The sequence below is a fragment of the Monodelphis domestica genome, chromosome 7, assembly GCF_027887165.1.
Source record: "Monodelphis domestica isolate mMonDom1 chromosome 7, mMonDom1.pri, whole genome shotgun sequence".
NCBI classification, from domain to species: Eukaryota; Metazoa; Chordata; class Mammalia; order Didelphimorphia; family Didelphidae; genus Monodelphis; species Monodelphis domestica.
In genome coordinates, this window is record NC_077233.1 from 97,849,729 (window position 1) to 97,866,404 (window position 16,676).

Below are 16,676 nucleotides of genomic sequence, written 5' to 3' on the forward strand. Positions count from 1 at the left end.
GAGATCAGTCCCTATTACTCACGTGTCCAAAATGGAGAAACAGTCTCAGAGGCCCCCACCTTCAGCTTCCTTCAGAGCAAGCCTTCTCAGAGCCCAGGAACCACACCGACCAAAACCTCAACCACCTCCGAGTCTTCAGACCCCCTATCTTTAAGGAAACCCTCCAAGTTGCCTCCCCTCAGTCCTCACATCTACCAATCACTGTTCATCAATTTCCCTGTCAATGGAGGCTCTAGCTTAACCCAGGACCGCCCAGAGGTTTCTGGCCTTTGCACATGTCTGTTGAAGGTCATATTTTCAAATTATTAAATCTTTACTCCTTTGCTACAGCCCTTTCTAAATCCTGTTAACTTGAGTAGGGTAGAGATTGGAATAATTAAATTTTGATCTAGGCTGCAGCCCTTACTCAATCCTATTAGGACTGAATAGGGTGGAGATTTATTCCAAGTATCTCCATTGTATCAATTCTAAAATCAATCAAGACTCAAAGAAATTCCTGTTCTATGCTTAAGCATAGGTCAAAGTCCTTTCCATTGTTCAGCAAAGGGTTTCTGTCCTAAAGTAATCTTAAGAAGGGAAGAGAAAGAACCTCCCATGCCAATGGGGTTCCCATTCCAATAGACTATCAGTAAGAAATTTTCCAAGTATGAAATATCCCAATGGTGAAATTTCCAACATTTATAAGTCTAAGGAAATTTGAGGTTTACAGTATATTATTTTGATTTTTAATTTATATAGTTGTTTTAAATTAGATTACAAGGTTCATAAGAGATTATTAAAATCAAAATCTCAAACTTTCTAACCTGATCTATTTTAGACCTTAACTATGATAGGGAAGCAGTGGGAATGGTTGTGCCAGAAATGGATGGAGTGAAGTTAGAAGGAGCTGGTTTAGTTGTAAAGATACAGAGTTTTGCTTTGGACATGTTATATTTGAATTGCTAAGAGGACATTTAGTGGGGTGTCCTGCAAGGAATTAAAGATATGAGGCTGGAACTAAGGTGTCTGGTTAAGAATAAAGAGAGTGAGAAAGAAAGAGATTGAGGAGTCATTAGCCTACAGATGGGGACTAAAGCCATTAGAGGTGGGGATTAAGTGTGATGGTCAAGAGAGAGGGCCTAGAGACACATCCTTTTCAAGATCTGGGCAAGAGAATGGGGAGCCAATGGAAACTGGAGGAATTGGAGAAATAGGAGAACCAACAGAGTGTGGGGGGCATCTTCTTTATTAGAAGACTGGTTGCTAGTGTCAGAAGTTGCAGAGAAGTCAAGGAAGATGAAAACTAAAAGAAAGACCATTGGGTTTGGCAATTAAGAGGTAACTGGCAACCTTAGAGTGATGGGGGGAGGATAAAGGAGCAGAGCCCCAGAGGACACTGAAAAAAACCTTCAGGTTTAAGAAACAGTAGGGGTGGGACAGCTAGGTGGCTCAGTGGATAGAGGTCTGGAGTCAGGAGGATTTGGGTTCAATATGGCCTCAGACACTTCCTATTTGAGTGACCCTGGGCAAGTCACTTAACCCCCATTTGCCTAGCTCTTGCCCTTCGGTCTTAGAGTTGTTATTAAGACAGAAAAGAAGTGTTTAAAGAAAAGAAAAGAAACAATAGAGGCCAAATGGGACTTGTGCCCTTCTTCTTCCACAAGCTCTACCTAATCACGGGCATATCTACCCAACCTACTAGGAGCCTTCCTCAATTCCTCCTGACATTGCAAGCATCCCAGTGGAATGTGTGGGCTATCCATCTGTTATCGCCTGCTTTCATCATGTTACCAGCCCATCTGTTTTTTTGCACATTTGTGTCTTTAACTTCATCCTTTACTCTTTCTCTGTCAAAATTCCTCATATGGAATGTGCTGCAGCCTGCTTACATCTATCTCTGAGAGGCAGCTAGAGTGTTGGACCTGGAACCAGGAAGACCTGAGCTCAAATCCTTATAAACTTACTAGCTGTGTAACACTGAGCAAGTCATTCAACCTCTTTCAGGCTCCGTTTCCTTAAATGTAAAGTGAGGATAATAATAGCACCTACTACTCAGGGTTGTTGTGAGGATCAAATGACATGATATTTGTAAAGTGCTTGGCACCTAAAAGGTGCTTAGTAAATGCTTGTTAAGTCCTTTACTTCCACTAAAAAATTACTTCACAAACTCAGTGTCCTCTTCTTCTCTCATTCCACAGGAGACCCAGCTGTGGAAGCTTATCAGTCCAAATGTATGCCGTGCATATGCTGAGACAAGTCCTTTAATTTCTGACCTGACTTTTCTCATTTACAAAATAAAGGGGTTGGAGTATGGTCTCTTCATACCCTTCCACCTTTAAATCTATGATGCTATGAATAGGGGGGAACTGGCCTGCTTAGGGGACCGTTGGTATCAGGAGAGATGCTCAGTGAGGATTTCTGAGGCTTTGCTTTGTGTTATAGCACTGGCCAGACCTGTAGTGCCCCGACTGTTGATGTGGTCTTTGTCTTTGTAGTTATGCAGATGGCATCTTTCTGTTCCACAATGATGATGTCCTGAAGAGAACAGCAGCCAGCATGGAGAAAAAAAATATCCATGAACCCAGAAAGCTAACCCAAGTGTCCCTGTCCAACATGAACACCTACATTGCAGACTGTGTGGCAGGACTCTTGTACCCAGTCAACAATTTCCGACCAACCAGGTGAAAGATTTGAGCTCTTGCCTCCTTCTTCCCTCCTCCTTACCTGCTTCCATTGTTTGTTCCCTGGGTAGTTAGGTATGGCAGTGGATAAAGCAATAGGCCTGGATTTGGGAGGAACTCAGTTCAAATATGACCCCAGACCTTTCCTAGCAGGGTGACCTAGGAAAATCACTTAACCCCGATTGCTACTCCTCTGTCTTATAATTAATACTAAGAGAGAATGCAAGGTTTTTTTTTAACTTTTTTTTTCTTTCAATTACATGTAGAAATAATTTTTGAGAATTATCTGACATATTGCAATCCAGATTCTTTCCTGCCTTCTCTCTTCCTCTTAAAGATCAGATCTTTTGGGTTTTTCAAACAGTAGGTTGCAATGGTCATTAACTACTATATATTGATTACCTAACTGATTCCATTGATCTAATTCTTAGCTAGTACCAGATTATTTTGAGGGTTACTATTTTATAATGCAGTTTGAGATCTCAGACAGCTAGGCCTCCTCCTTATTTTTTCTTCCATTAATTCCCTTGTTGTCTTTGACTTTTTTTTAGGTGAATTTTATTATTTTTTCTAGATCTATGAAATAATTTTTTGATAGTTTGGTAAGCTAATTTAGGTAAGATTGTCATTTTTATTATACTGGTTTGACCTATCCATGAGCAATTAATGTTTTTCCAATTTTCAGGTCCAACTTTATTTGTGTGAAAAGTGTTTTGTAATTGTGTTCATATTAGTTACTTGTTTGGCATTTTATAATGTCTACAGTTATTTTGAAATGGAGTTTCCTTCTCTATCTCTTCCTGTTGGACTTTGATGGTGGTAAACAGAAATGCTGATAATTTATGTGGGCTTATTTTGCATTCTACAAATTTACTGAAGTTAATTGTTTCTATTACCATTTTGGTTGATTCTCTGTAGTTCCCTCATCATATCATCTGCAAAGAATGATAATTTGTTTCCTCATTGGCTATTCTAATTCCACCAATTTCTTTTTTCTGCTCTTATTGCAATAGCTAGCATTTCTAGAACAATATTAAATAATAATGGTGATAATGGACATCCTTGTTTCACCCCTGATCTTATTGGGAAGGATTCTAGTTTATTCCCATTACAGATAATGCTTATTGATGGTTTTAGATAGATGCCATTTATCACTTTAGGAAAAGCTCCTTTTATTTCACTGTTTTTTTAGGGAAGTGGGTATTATATTTTGACAAAAGCTTTTTCTGCATCTTTTGAGATAATCATATGGTTTCTGTAGCTTTTGCTATTGATAATGGTCAATTATTCTGATAGTTTTCCTAAAATATTGAACCATCCCTGCCTTCCTGAGGTAAAACACTTGGTCCTGGTGCATGATCTTTGTGATAAAATGCTATAATATCCTTGTTATTATTCTATTTACTTTTTTGCATCAAAATTCATCAGAGAGATTAGTCTATGATTTTCTTTCTGTTTCAGATCTTCCTAGTCTAGTTGGCAGTGCCATATTTGTATCATAAAAGAAATTTGGAAGAATTCCACCTTCCCCTATTTTCCCAAATAGTTTATGCAGTAGTAGAGTTAATTGTTCTCTGTATGTTTTGTAGAATTCACTTGTAAATCCACTTGACTCTCAGGTATTTTCCTTAGAGAATTCACTGATGGTTTTTTCAATTTATTTTTCTCTAATGGGATTCTTTAAGTATTCTATTTCCTCTTTTGTTAATATGGGCAATTTATATATATATATATATTTGTAAATATTCATCTATTTAATCTAGATTTTCAGATTTATTGTCATATAGTTGGACAAAATAACTCTTAAATAATTCCTTTAATTTCTTCTTCATTGGTTCTGACTTTACCTTTTTCATACTAGTAATTTGGCTTTCTTCTTTAAACACCAATTTAATCAATATTTATCTATTTTATTTTTCATAAAACCAGCTTCTTGTCTTATTTACTACTTCAATGGTTTTCTTTTAGTTTTATTAATCTCTCCCTTAATTTTCAGGATTTCCAATTTGGTATTTAATTAAGGACTTTAAATTTCTCCTCTTCCTAGCATTTTTTAGTTGTATGCCCAATGCATTGATCTATTCTTTGTTTTATTGATGTAATCATTTAGAGTTATACATTTCCCACTAAGTGCAGCTTTGACTCTATCCCACAAATTTTGGTATGTTATCTCCTCATTGTCATTCTCTTTAATAAAATTGTTGATTATTTCTAGAATTTGTTCTTTGACCCATTCATTCTCTCTCTCTCTTTTTAAAAACCCTCATTTTCTGGCTTAAAAGAAATACTCTGTTGGTTCCAAGGCAGAAGGGTGGTAAGGGCTAGACAATGGGGGTTAAATGGTCTACCCAGGATCACAAAGCTCAGAAGTGTCTGAGGTGAGATTAGAACTAAAAATTTCTCATTTGTAGGCCTGGCTCTCAATCTGCAGAGCCAACTAGATGTCCCCCCAAACCATTCATCCTTGAGGATAAGATTATCTTGTCTCCAACTAATTTTTAATCTTTCTTTTGTGAATCTTAAAATTTCTCAGACTTGTAAATCTTAAAAATTCTCAGACTCTACCTTAGAACATTTGGTTAGGACCATTCCCCATTTTAAAACAATGAAGGGACTTTGGTCAGGAAGGTGGGAACTCTAACATTACTCCACCCATACTTAGGCATACTTTAGGGGAAGATAAAGTTGTAAACTCCTGATTGAACAATGAAAAGTCCCCAACCCATACTTAAAGTGAATCAAGGACCCTTAAGCTAGGTCTATTTTTAGATCTAATACAAAGGGGTGCTAAGTACCTATGAAGATCAAATTAATCAGGCAACTTGCAAAGGACAAGATTAGTCTACTCAGGTGTGAATTACTCAAAAGTTTTAGTCTACTCAGGTATGAATTAAGAATGGTCAGTCCTTTGGAAAACGTCTACTGTGATTGGTATATGTAAAAACTTAGGGGAGGTGACATAGGAGAAAATTATCTTTAAAAGGAGGCCAGAAGGCCTCTGAATGGATATTCAGCTTTGGAGCTGAATTGGAGGCTGGTCTCTCTCTCTTGGTGGCTGAAATTGATTCAGCTTTGGAGCTGAATTGAAGTGCAGCTTCAGTAGCTGAGTTGGAGCTCAGACTATTTGGAGTAGCTGTGTCTCTCTGAACACTAGAATCTTGCTTGGGACAAATCTTGTGGTGAGTGGATTAAAGACTGACTGGTCTCTCTTAAAGCTCAGGCCCCTTTCCCATTATTTCCTCTGACTCTCTCTCCCTTTCCTTAATTCCTTATTTGTATTAATTAAAACCTCCATAAAAACCCAACTGACTTGGGTATTTCATATTTGGGAATTTTTCCCATGGCAACCACTTTATTTTTAATATAAAATCAAGATACAAAAAATTATCTTTACAGTTTTGGCAATTCAAAGCCTTGAAAACATATTTTTGCGGTCACAGTTTAAGGCAACCACTCTTTTGTCTGTAACAGTTTCTACTGTTCTTTGTTGAATATAATTTTTATTTCATTATGGTCTGAAAAAGATGCATATGATATTTCTACTTCTCTACATTAGCTGTGAGATGTTCATGCTCTGTCATATGATCAATTTTTGTAAAGGTGTCATGCACTGCTAAGAAAAGATATATTTCTATTCTTATTCGTTTTTCTCCAGTGATATGTCATATCTAATAAGTTCTATTTATCTCCTTAACTTCTTTGTTTATTTTTTGGTTGGATTTATCTACTTCTGAGAGGGGAAAATTGAAGTCTCTTATTAGTAAAGTTTTACTTTTTCCTCCCATAGTTATGTAACTTTTCCTTTACGAATCTGAATGCTATTCCATTTTATGCTCATATATTTATTATTGATAATCCTTCATTGTTCATGGTGTCTTTTATCAAGATGTACTTTCCTTCCTTATCTTTTTTGACTAGATAAATTTTTAGTTTAGTTTTGTCTGAGATCTTGATTGCTATCCCTGCCTTTTTACTTTAGTTGAAGCTCAACAGATTCTGCTCTAATCCCTTACTTTCACTCCATGTGTGTCTCCCTGACTTAAATGTGTTTCTTGTAGATAGCATATTGTGGGATTCTTGTTTTTAATCCACTCTGCTATTTTTTTGTTTTATAGGTGAGTTAATACCATTCACATCCCAGTTATGATGATTAATTGTATGTCCCTCCATCTTATTTTCATCTTGTTTATCCTTCTTTCTCTCATAAAATTTCAATTAATATCCAATAACTCCAAGTATTATATTTCATAAAGTTTATTAATAATCACTTGAAGTAGAAGTAATAAAAAGAACAAAAGTAAAAGCCTGAGTAAAAACACTTGAGTAAAATTCTCCTTCCTCTCATCTCACTCCACCTCCACCAGCTGTGTTTCTGGGAGAAGAGAGAGAGAGAGAGGGCAGAGCTACATAAAACTTATATCTTCCCTATTATAACCACCAAAACATGGTTGCCAAAACTGCCAAAAATTCCCAGGATTGACCATTCTCAGTTCTCATCTTCTTTTGTTCTCACCTTCTCTGGTTAGATTAAATCCTCTGAGTACTTCACACCTCTTTTGTTAAGCTTGCCTTTTGTAAGTTGCTTGACTTTTTAGTGATTAATTTTACCTTTATAAGTACTTAGCACCTTTTTTTGTATTGGATCTAAAAATAGACATAGCTTAAGGTTCTAGCTTTACTATAAGTATGAGTTAGGGACTTTTCATTGTTCAATCAGGAGTTTGCAACTTTATCTTCCCCTAAGGCACTGTTTGAGTAGGGTGGAGTAATTTTAAAAGTTCCCAATACATTCCTAATTAAGTATCTTCATTGTTAAAAATGGGGAATAGCTTAATCAAATCTTCTAAGTGCAGTCTGAGCAGTTTTTATGATTCACACTATCTTAGCATGTAAGGTAAGAAGGAATATGGGAAGCTGGGAAAGAGAGTTCCTGGAGAGCAAATTTCTAATTATACAGTCTCCTTTCATCTTTTCCCTATTCCTAAATGTGTTTTTGGCTACTGCCTCCCCCAATTTATCCTCCTTTTTGTGCATCCCACCTTTTGTTATGCTTCTTTCTCTCCTCCTTCCCTATAGAGTAAGGTAGGTTTCTATAGCTGATTGAATATGGGTGTTATTCCCATTTTCAACTAATTCTGACAAGAGTAAGCTTCAAACATTGCCTGCTACCCCTACTCCCCATCTTCTCCTCCAGTGTATTGACTCTTCTGTGCCTCTTCACATTAGATCTTACTTTTTCTCTTTTCTGTGTATGTTCCTTTTTCTTGTCCCTGGATTTTTTTGGGGGAGGATATTAACCCATACTATTTAACTTATGCCCTTCCTTCTTTCTATGTATACTCCTTCTAATTGCCCTAATAGTGATAAAATTTTAAAGTACTTTAGATATCTTGAATACTCTAAGTACCTTAATTATCTCAAGTATCGTAGATATCTTAAGCATATCAATTATTACCTTCCCATGTATGAATGTACTCAATTTAACCTTAAATCTTCACTTTTCTGCTTACCTTGTCATGCTTCTCTTGAGTGGCTAATTTGCTTAATGAATTTTCTTTTTATCCTCCTTTTTTTGGGGGGGTGGGGGTGGTCAGGAATGCCTGGAAATCCTCTATTTCATTAAATATCACGTTTTTTTTCCCCTGGAAGATTATGCTTAATTTTTCTGGGTAGTGAGTCTTGGTTGTAGGCCTAGATCCTTTCCCTTTTAGAGTACCACATTCCAAGTCTTCTAGTCCTTTAATGTAGAAACTGCTAAGTCTTTTGTAATCCTATCTGTAATTCTGTGATATTTGAATTGTTCCTTCTAGATGTTTGTAGCACTTTCTCCTTGGCCTAGGAGTTTTTGATGTATTATAATAGTCTTGGGATATTTTATTTTAGGGTCTTTTTTAGGAGGTGATCAATGAATTCTTTTGATTTCTATTTCTCCATCTTGTCTAACTATATCAGGTCAGTTTTCCCTAATGATTTCTTAAAATAAGGCATCCAGGAACTTTTTTTGATCATAGCTTTAAGATATTCTGATAATTCTTAGAGTATCTCTCCTGAATTCAGGCCAGCTGTTTTTCTAGTGAGTTATTTCAGATTTTCTTATATTTTATTTTCATTCTTTTGATTTTGTCTTATCATTTCCCAATGTTTTATGGAATCATTAACTTTTTAAAAATTTTCTAATTTTTTTCTAATTTCTAATTTTCTAATTTCTAAAAATTTTAAATTTCTAATTTTTAGGGAGTTTTTTTTTCTTCCTTGAGCTTTTGTCTTTCCTTTTCCATTTGGCCAATTCTACGTTTTAAGATAGAATCTTCAGTGTTTTTTGGCCTTCATTTCCATTTGTCCCATTCTAGTCTTTAGGGAGCAGTTTTCTTCAGTGAACTTCCCCAAATTTATTGAATCTTTCTATCATTTCTTTTATTAGTTAATTTTGAAACTTCTTTTCAGGCTCTTCTAAGAGCTTTTTTGGAGTCTTATGTCCATTCTCACTTTCCTTTGAGGCTTCATATGTTTCCTTTTTACCACTGTTGTCTGCTTCTGAATTTGTATTTTAATCTTTCCTATAAATAAAGTAACTTTTAAAGTTAGTTTTTTTCTTGTATTTTGCTCATTTTCCTATTATTTTTTCCTCTCACGACCTTGTCTATTTGTTGACATTTTGCTCTGTTCCTGGGGCATAGGGAGTGCTGTTTCATGCTTCTAGTGTTAGCCTTCTCTGATGCTTAGGGTAGGTTCAACTGTCTTTGGGGTCCCACAGTATGCACTTTGAGGGGATTGCTTGGATTGCTTCCTGTGAGGAGGCATTTGTTATTTTGTCCAGCTGGATGATTCTCCCCCTGCTTTCAGTTCCCCTATTGTCTTGTGGACTCAACGGTTCCCTACTCTGTTAGTTAATTGCCTCAGGCCACTTGATAGTAAGTTGGGCTGCTTTCCTACTTTGTCATTTCTTTGCCTGAGTGCTTTGGACTGGTCCACATTCTGTCGGTTCCCTAGTGCTGCTCTTGATGTGTGACTCCCCCTTCTCACCCCAGTGAGATGTGTCCCTCCTGTTTTTCTTTGTTTTGAGGTGATTTGTTTTCTATTTTTGTTTGTTTGTTGGGTTTGGGCAAGCCAAGTGTCCCTTACTCTGCCATCATAGTTCCCAGCATGTAACTGTCCAAAGGTAAGGTTTTAAAAAAAATTCCTCTTCCATTTTATTGGATGGATGATGGGAAGGAAAAGAGCCTCATTATTAGATGAAAGTAGGGGCCCTTATACAGACAGCTTGGGTATTGACTTCCCAAAATAGTCATTATCAGAGGCAATAAACCTATTCATCTGAAACTTTCTCCATGTGTTGTCTCCCCTGTTAGAATGTGATTTCTTTGAGAACAGAGACTCTTACTTTTCTGCTGGTATCCCTAGCACTTATAACTGTGTTTTACATAGATATTAAAAGCTTAATAATTTGTTCCTGGCTCCAAGGCTCTATCCACTGTGCCCCAATGCCTCTCATAGCACATACTGGGTATTTAGTAGGAAGATAAAATAGTAGATGCATAATTAATATTTATTGCTTCATTGGAGATTGGTATGGTATCATCTTAGCAAGTTACTTGGAACAATGAAAGGTTAAAGAATTTGGACATGGCCAACCAAATAATAGAAATCAAGTTTTCTTGACTTCAAGAGTGGTCCTCTATCTACTATTCTATGGCATCATATGACTATGTTTGAATCTCTAAGTAATGATTTCTTTACAAAAATCAGTCCCATGACTTGACACAATGGGTACCCTCCACTGAGCTCCATGGAGAAAGCATTGTCCTGAGTAGTGTCAAGATAATTTTAGGATTGTGACTTAAAATCTAGCTTTAATTGGTCACCGAGAAAAATCCCAAACAAAATACCCAAGTCAGTCTGGAATTTTATGGTGATTTAATTAATATAGAGGGAAGGAATTTAAGGAGAAGGAGGGAAGAGGATATAGGATTCTTCCTGCCTAGCCTGTGCTAGGGGGAGTTTAAAATTCCAGCCTCTAGGTCTCTGAAGAAGATTAGAGGCTTCTAAGGGGATAAAGCTGGAAAAGTAAAGGAGGAAACACCACCAAACTGGACAAATAGCTTGTAGCCATGCTAAGATGCCGGAAGGCTCAGCACGCTGCTCTCGGCTAACTCTCCACCGACAATAAGGTGCCAGAGAGAGCAAAAATTCCAAATATATAGACCTTTCACCCTTGTGTCTCCTCTAAATTTTCATGTCTACCAATCATATCAAAGGCTTTTCTCCAGGACTGCCCATACTTTTAGTTCTCATCTTCTTTGATTTGATTATATCTTTAGCGTTACTTAACACTTCTTTGTTAAGTTCACCTTTTGTGAGTTACTTGACCTTTTTTGTGATTAATTTAACCTTTATAGTTACTTAACACCTTTTTGTATTAAGATCTAAAAAATAGACTTAGCTTAAAGTTCTAGTTTCACTATAAGGTGAGAACTAAGTACCTTCATTGTTCAATCAGGAGATTACAACTTTATCTTCCCCTAAAGTATGGTAGGGTGGAGTAATTTAGAGTTCCCAAAGACATTCCTGATTTTGTTAAACTAAGTTTCTTCATTGTTACAAACAGGAAATAGCTAAATCCAATCTTCACAGTAGGTAATTTCTTGACTCTGGGATCCTAATATGCTACCTTAATATGGAGTTATACCCAAAAGGCACATGATAAAACAGAAGAATTAAAGGATATAGAAAGACCTTGCCATGTTGTTGGCAGAAACAAGAAGTCTTGGGGAGCTTTGTTGGCTATACTGACCAAATCTCTGTCATCTTGTAGTGGGCTGAACATGGGAGTAGAACCCTGGGAGTTACTACGATCTGTCTGTCCTGTGCCAACCATGAAATTCCTTCATGTTGCTCAGACCAGTACCAGGTAAGCAAGGAGAGTTTCCTCCTGGAAAAAGGAATAGAAAATTTTTATAAAGATTTTATTGCCTATAAAATTGGCAAATGGGACTATCTGGTGGTTTGATAGCCTCTTGTTTAAAGTCTCTCTTCACAGGGGCAGTTATGACCTATCCCTGCTCAGAAATCTTTCATTGTTTTCTTTTGCTCCCAGGATAAAATACAAAATCTTTGATTTAGCATTTAGAACTCTATTTTACATGAATTATTCTTCATATACTCCATGCTTCAGGCAACCTGAAATACCCACTGCTCCCTAACTCATTCGATTTTTGACTCTATATATTTACACCGACCCCTCCTGCCACCTATTTCCTTTCCCATCTCTGCTATAATCCTTCTCTTGTTTCAAGGCCTAGGACAGATGTCATCTCCCCCATGAAGCATCTCTTGATTTCTGCAGTTAAAAATCTTCTCTCATTCATTACATTTTCTTATTGAATTCAATTTGAGTTAACATTTGCTTTGTGCAAGACATAATGCTGGGCACTTGGGATGTAAAATAAAGAATAAAACTTTCCCTGTCCTCAAGGAACTTATATTCTTCCACTGGTAGGGATGAGAAAGGAAGAAAGATAATTTTTAACATATATGTGTGTGTGTGAAATATAAATAGTAATATATATAATATATATTCAACATATATATTATGTTTATATGTAATATAAAGTATATACTAGCAATTTAAAGAGGTAACCGACGTGATATAATTAACATATATGTGCATGTGTATATAGTTAGTACAAAGTGTGCATATATACACACATATGTAAATATATATAATGTAATAAAAAAGTTTATAGTAACAATTTTAAGAGACAGAGAGTCCTTAACAACTAACTGGGTGTGTCAGAAAGAAGTTAATAGGTAGGAGGTGCTACATTAATTGTGCTTTGAAACAAATAAGATTATCTGAGGGAGAGAGAGTCTACTACAGACATAGTCATAAAAAGCATGGAAGGAGGGGCAGCTGGGTAGCTCAGTGTATTGAGAGCCAGGCCTAGAATTGAAATCTGGCCTCAGACACTTCTCAGCTGTGTGTCCCTGGGCAAGTCACTTGACCCCCATTGTCTAGCCCTTACCACTCTTCTGCCTTGGAACTAATACACAGTATTAATTCTAAGACAAAAGGTAAAGGTTTAAAAAAAAGGCATGGAAGGGGTAGGTGGAATATATAGTATAAGAGTTAAAATAGGAGTTTTGACAAAATAAGAGAGCATCTTTTAATAATTTAAGTTTTAATGAGAATATAGTAGAGTTGTAAATTAATATTAACCTTTTAAGCCAGAGAAAAGAAAACTTCTATCAGCTTTTGACAATTAACAATTTAGTTTAATTAAAATAGAGATAATAAAAGAATATAGTAAAGGAGGGAAATATAGAAAAGAAGAGAGATTGCTAATCTTATACCTTATAAATATACCTAAAATTGCCAATACTACCTTTAACTATCTTCTGAGGACAACTTCTTCTCGCCTCGTAAACACCAGGCCTATCTAACCTACACGATCTATAAATGATTCACTAATTCCCTAACTCCCTAAAATAATAGACATCCACCACTCAATCACTCCTTTAATCGATCCAGTTTTCTATTGCAGCCAAAACTCAGTAGCCAACTGTCAGCAGATCTTTGCCTATGAGACAGACCTCCTACCAGCCTGCAACTGAAGTTGGCTCAGCAAGGGGCCCCTTCCTACTTCCTGTCACTGTGGACTGGTTAATCCCTAAACATGTCTATGGTAAAAAGACCTCCAGGTCCCTTGTTAAATTAAAGATTCCTTTTTACAGTAGGGAACAATCAACAGGCTAATTTGACTGAAGGGAATACCATATCAGGGTGTTAAGAAATATTAATTTAGTAGTTGGATGGAAGATGGATTAGAAAGGGAATGGATTAGAAAAGGGAAGGTTACAAGGTTATTGCAATAGAGATAGAACTTGCCCCTGGTATTTTTAACTGGACTTAATCATAACAAAAATAGGAGTGATAAAAGTAACAATTTGTATCTATATAGTTCAGGTCTAAGTCAGTTGCTGACAGCTCGTTGGTGAGTTGCAGACAGGACTGGCACTTGTTAGGAAGGTGCCTGCTAGTGTAACTTGGTCTTTGGGGGTTGGTTGCTGGTAGTGTGGGTTGGAGAAAAGTTGCTGGAATATAAAGGTGGGCCTGAGCTTACAGAGAGGGCTTTTGGCTTTAGCCTTCAAAGGGCTTTTTGCCTCTGGGATCTCTAGAGAGCAAGAAGTGTGTCTCAGAGGCAGGGGTCTGCTGTCAGTTAGAGCACCCCAGTTAGCACAGCTCTGAAAAACTATAGATCTTAAAGGTACAGGGATTCATTTTGCCTACTACACTGGCTATTGGTTGCTCCATGTCTTCTTCCGGAATGAGCAAAAACTCAGCAGTTACTTCTAACAGTAAATGCCATAAGTTGAGATCACTTGTATTGGCATAATATCATGGAAAGATATCCATTCCTAGCCCAGTGCCTGGCACTTGGAATTTAATCAATGTTGGACTGAACTGAATTTTGTCATATAAAACTTAGTACAGTGAACCTTCCCTGGCACCCTGCTTGAGTTGGGTTTCCAGGTGATAATGAAGTTATTTTGTGTCTCTGGGAAAGGAGGGAATAAGTAAAGAGAAGTCACCCTTGTGGTTAAACTGTTTAGGAAAATACTGAGTAGAATCCTTGGCTTTTCTGCTGCTGATCAAATGAGCCACAAAAACAACAGTAATGGCTACCATTTTCCATGCCAGATTTTAAAGTTTTAGTTATGGGATATGGCTGTGACCACAATTTGTGTTTTCTTTTTCAACAGAGGTCAGGTGTTTTGGGACAGCATGGTTTCATCAATGACTCACTTCTTGGCTCCTGAGTCAAGTACTGGGGACCCTGTATCCTTCTTGATGCCAAGTGCTGATGAAGCCACATTAAGGCTAAGAGTGTAATGGAGAGAGCTTGAACTTGCTTTTGTGTCCTCCGAGGAAACAATGTACTGCTCAGACAAGAACCAAGCAGACATTGTCACTCCTTCCATCAGCCAGAATCAAATCATGGAATCAAAACTTGGCTAACTAGGGGGCAGCTGGGTGGCTCAGTGGATTGAGAGCCAGGCCTAGAGATGGGAGGTCCTAGGTTCAAATCTGGCCTCAGACACTTCACAGCTATGTGTGACTCTGGGCAAGTCACTTGACCCTCATTGCCTAGCCCTTACCACTTTTCTGGCTTGGAGCCAATACACAGTAAGGGTTTAAAATTTTTTTTTTGGCTAGCTCACATTTACTTATTCTTCAATTGTGTCGAACTTGTCATGACCTAATTTGGAGTTTTCTTGGCAAAGATGCTAGCATGGTATGCCATTTCCTTTTCCGGCTCATTTTACAGAGGAGAAGACTGAGGTGGATAGGGTTAAATGACTTGCCTATAATCACATAGCTAGTAACTATCTGAGATCAGATTTGAATTCAGAAAGATGAGTCTTCTGGACTCCAGGCTCAGTACTCTTTCATTGTGCCACCTAGCGTCCCCAGGTCACATTTATACACTTTATAGTATGCCATATATCTATTCTCTTCTGATCTCTACATTAGTCCAGTGAGGTAGCTCATGCAAATATTTTCCCCTCCTCTATTTTTTTTCTTTTCCTTTCTTTTCTTCCTTTTTTGAAAAAAAAAAAAACTTTCCCCTCTATCAATGAATCAATACTAAGTATGGATTCTGAGGAATAGCCCCAATGGCTAGACAACTGGGGATAAGTGACTTACCTTGGGTCACTCAGCTAGAAAGTATCTGAGGCCAAATTTAAACCCAGGATCTCCCATCTCCAGGCCTGACTCTCATCCACTAAGCCACTTAGCTGCCCTTCTCTCCTCTTTTTTTATAGATGATAGAAACTGAGACCCAGGCAGGGAATATGAATTAATTGTCCAAGATCCCACAGCTAAAAATGACATAGCTGAGGACTGAACTTTCCAAGATCCAGCCAGTTACTACACAGTCCACCTCTGTACTGGGCCCTGTGGCATGATTAAAAAAATAAAGCCTTTGCCTTTAAGAAGCTTACTTGATTGAGTATAAGAGAGCTTATTATATGGCAATTTAAGCTAAATGACAATGGAGTGGTACAGATGAGTATAACAGGAGTTGAGAGAAGGGAGAGATCACTATGGGCTAGGTTGGCCATGAATGGTCTTATGGTTGAGGTGAGACACGACTTGTACCTTGGAGTCTAGTTCCCATCCCAGCTCTCTTCTCATCACCCTGTGCAAGCCCTGTTCTGGGCTATTTCCTCGCCTTTAAATGGAGGCAGTATGGGGTGAGGTATAATTTAAAGTCTCTTCTACTCCCCTTGCCCCCATTTAGTTAACTCCACTGGCTCCCTAATGCATCTAGGATCAAATATAAACTCCTGTTTGTCATTTAAGGCATTGCTCAGTCTGACCCTATCCTATTACTCATTTCTATACTCAACATGGTCTAGCCATCTTGGCCATTCCATGTCCAGCTCCGGCCTCTGTACCCTTGCCTTATCCATACCTCATCTCTACTTCTTGGAATCCCTAATTTCCTTCAAGATTCAACTCATGCAATCTGTTCTTTATGAGGCTTTTCCTAGTTGATATAGCTGCTTGAGTTTTGCCTCCCTCTCTCCTGCCCCAGGTTACCTTGTCTCTGCTTTGCATGAATTGTGTATATACCTATACTGTACATCTATGTCATCTCCCCCAGTAGAATCTGAACCCCTTAAGGGCAGAGACCACTTTTGCCTCTCTTTGTAACCCAAACTCCTAGCACAGTACCTGTTGAAGTCAGTGGTCGTTGAAACAGGACAGTGCAGGGACCGGATTAGGTCTCGTTCATAAAGGGAGGGCAAGAACTAAGTTTAGAGGAAGATCCTAAAATAGGCCATGATGTTTGGAGTGGGGGTAAGGAATTAGGGAATGGACCTGGTTTCACTGGGGGTTGATCCCTGACCCCAAGAAACTTATGGTCCAACAAGAAATAGACAAGAAAGGATCACCTAAAAGGCAGTTTGTGCTGAATGCGAAAGGAGTGCTTAGCGATAAGAATGAAG

General features: G+C 37.6%; 1 protein-coding gene across 4 annotated transcripts in view; it reads left to right on the top strand.

Annotated features, from left to right (window-relative positions):
- The window catches only part of LOC100024810 (uncharacterized), a 112,280-nt gene that overhangs the window by 89,768 nt on the left and 5,836 nt on the right, over nt 1-16,676 (top strand). For all 4 annotated transcript variants that reach the window (XM_056805200.1, XM_016424327.2, XM_007499723.3 and 1 more), the window contains 3 exons: nt 2,475-2,660; nt 11,473-11,568; nt 14,421-14,496. In XM_056805200.1, the coding sequence (XP_056661178.1) occupies nt 2,475-2,660; nt 11,473-11,568; nt 14,421-14,496 (358 nt within the window). The remainder of the gene's footprint in view (nt 1-2,474; nt 2,661-11,472; nt 11,569-14,420; nt 14,497-16,676) is intronic.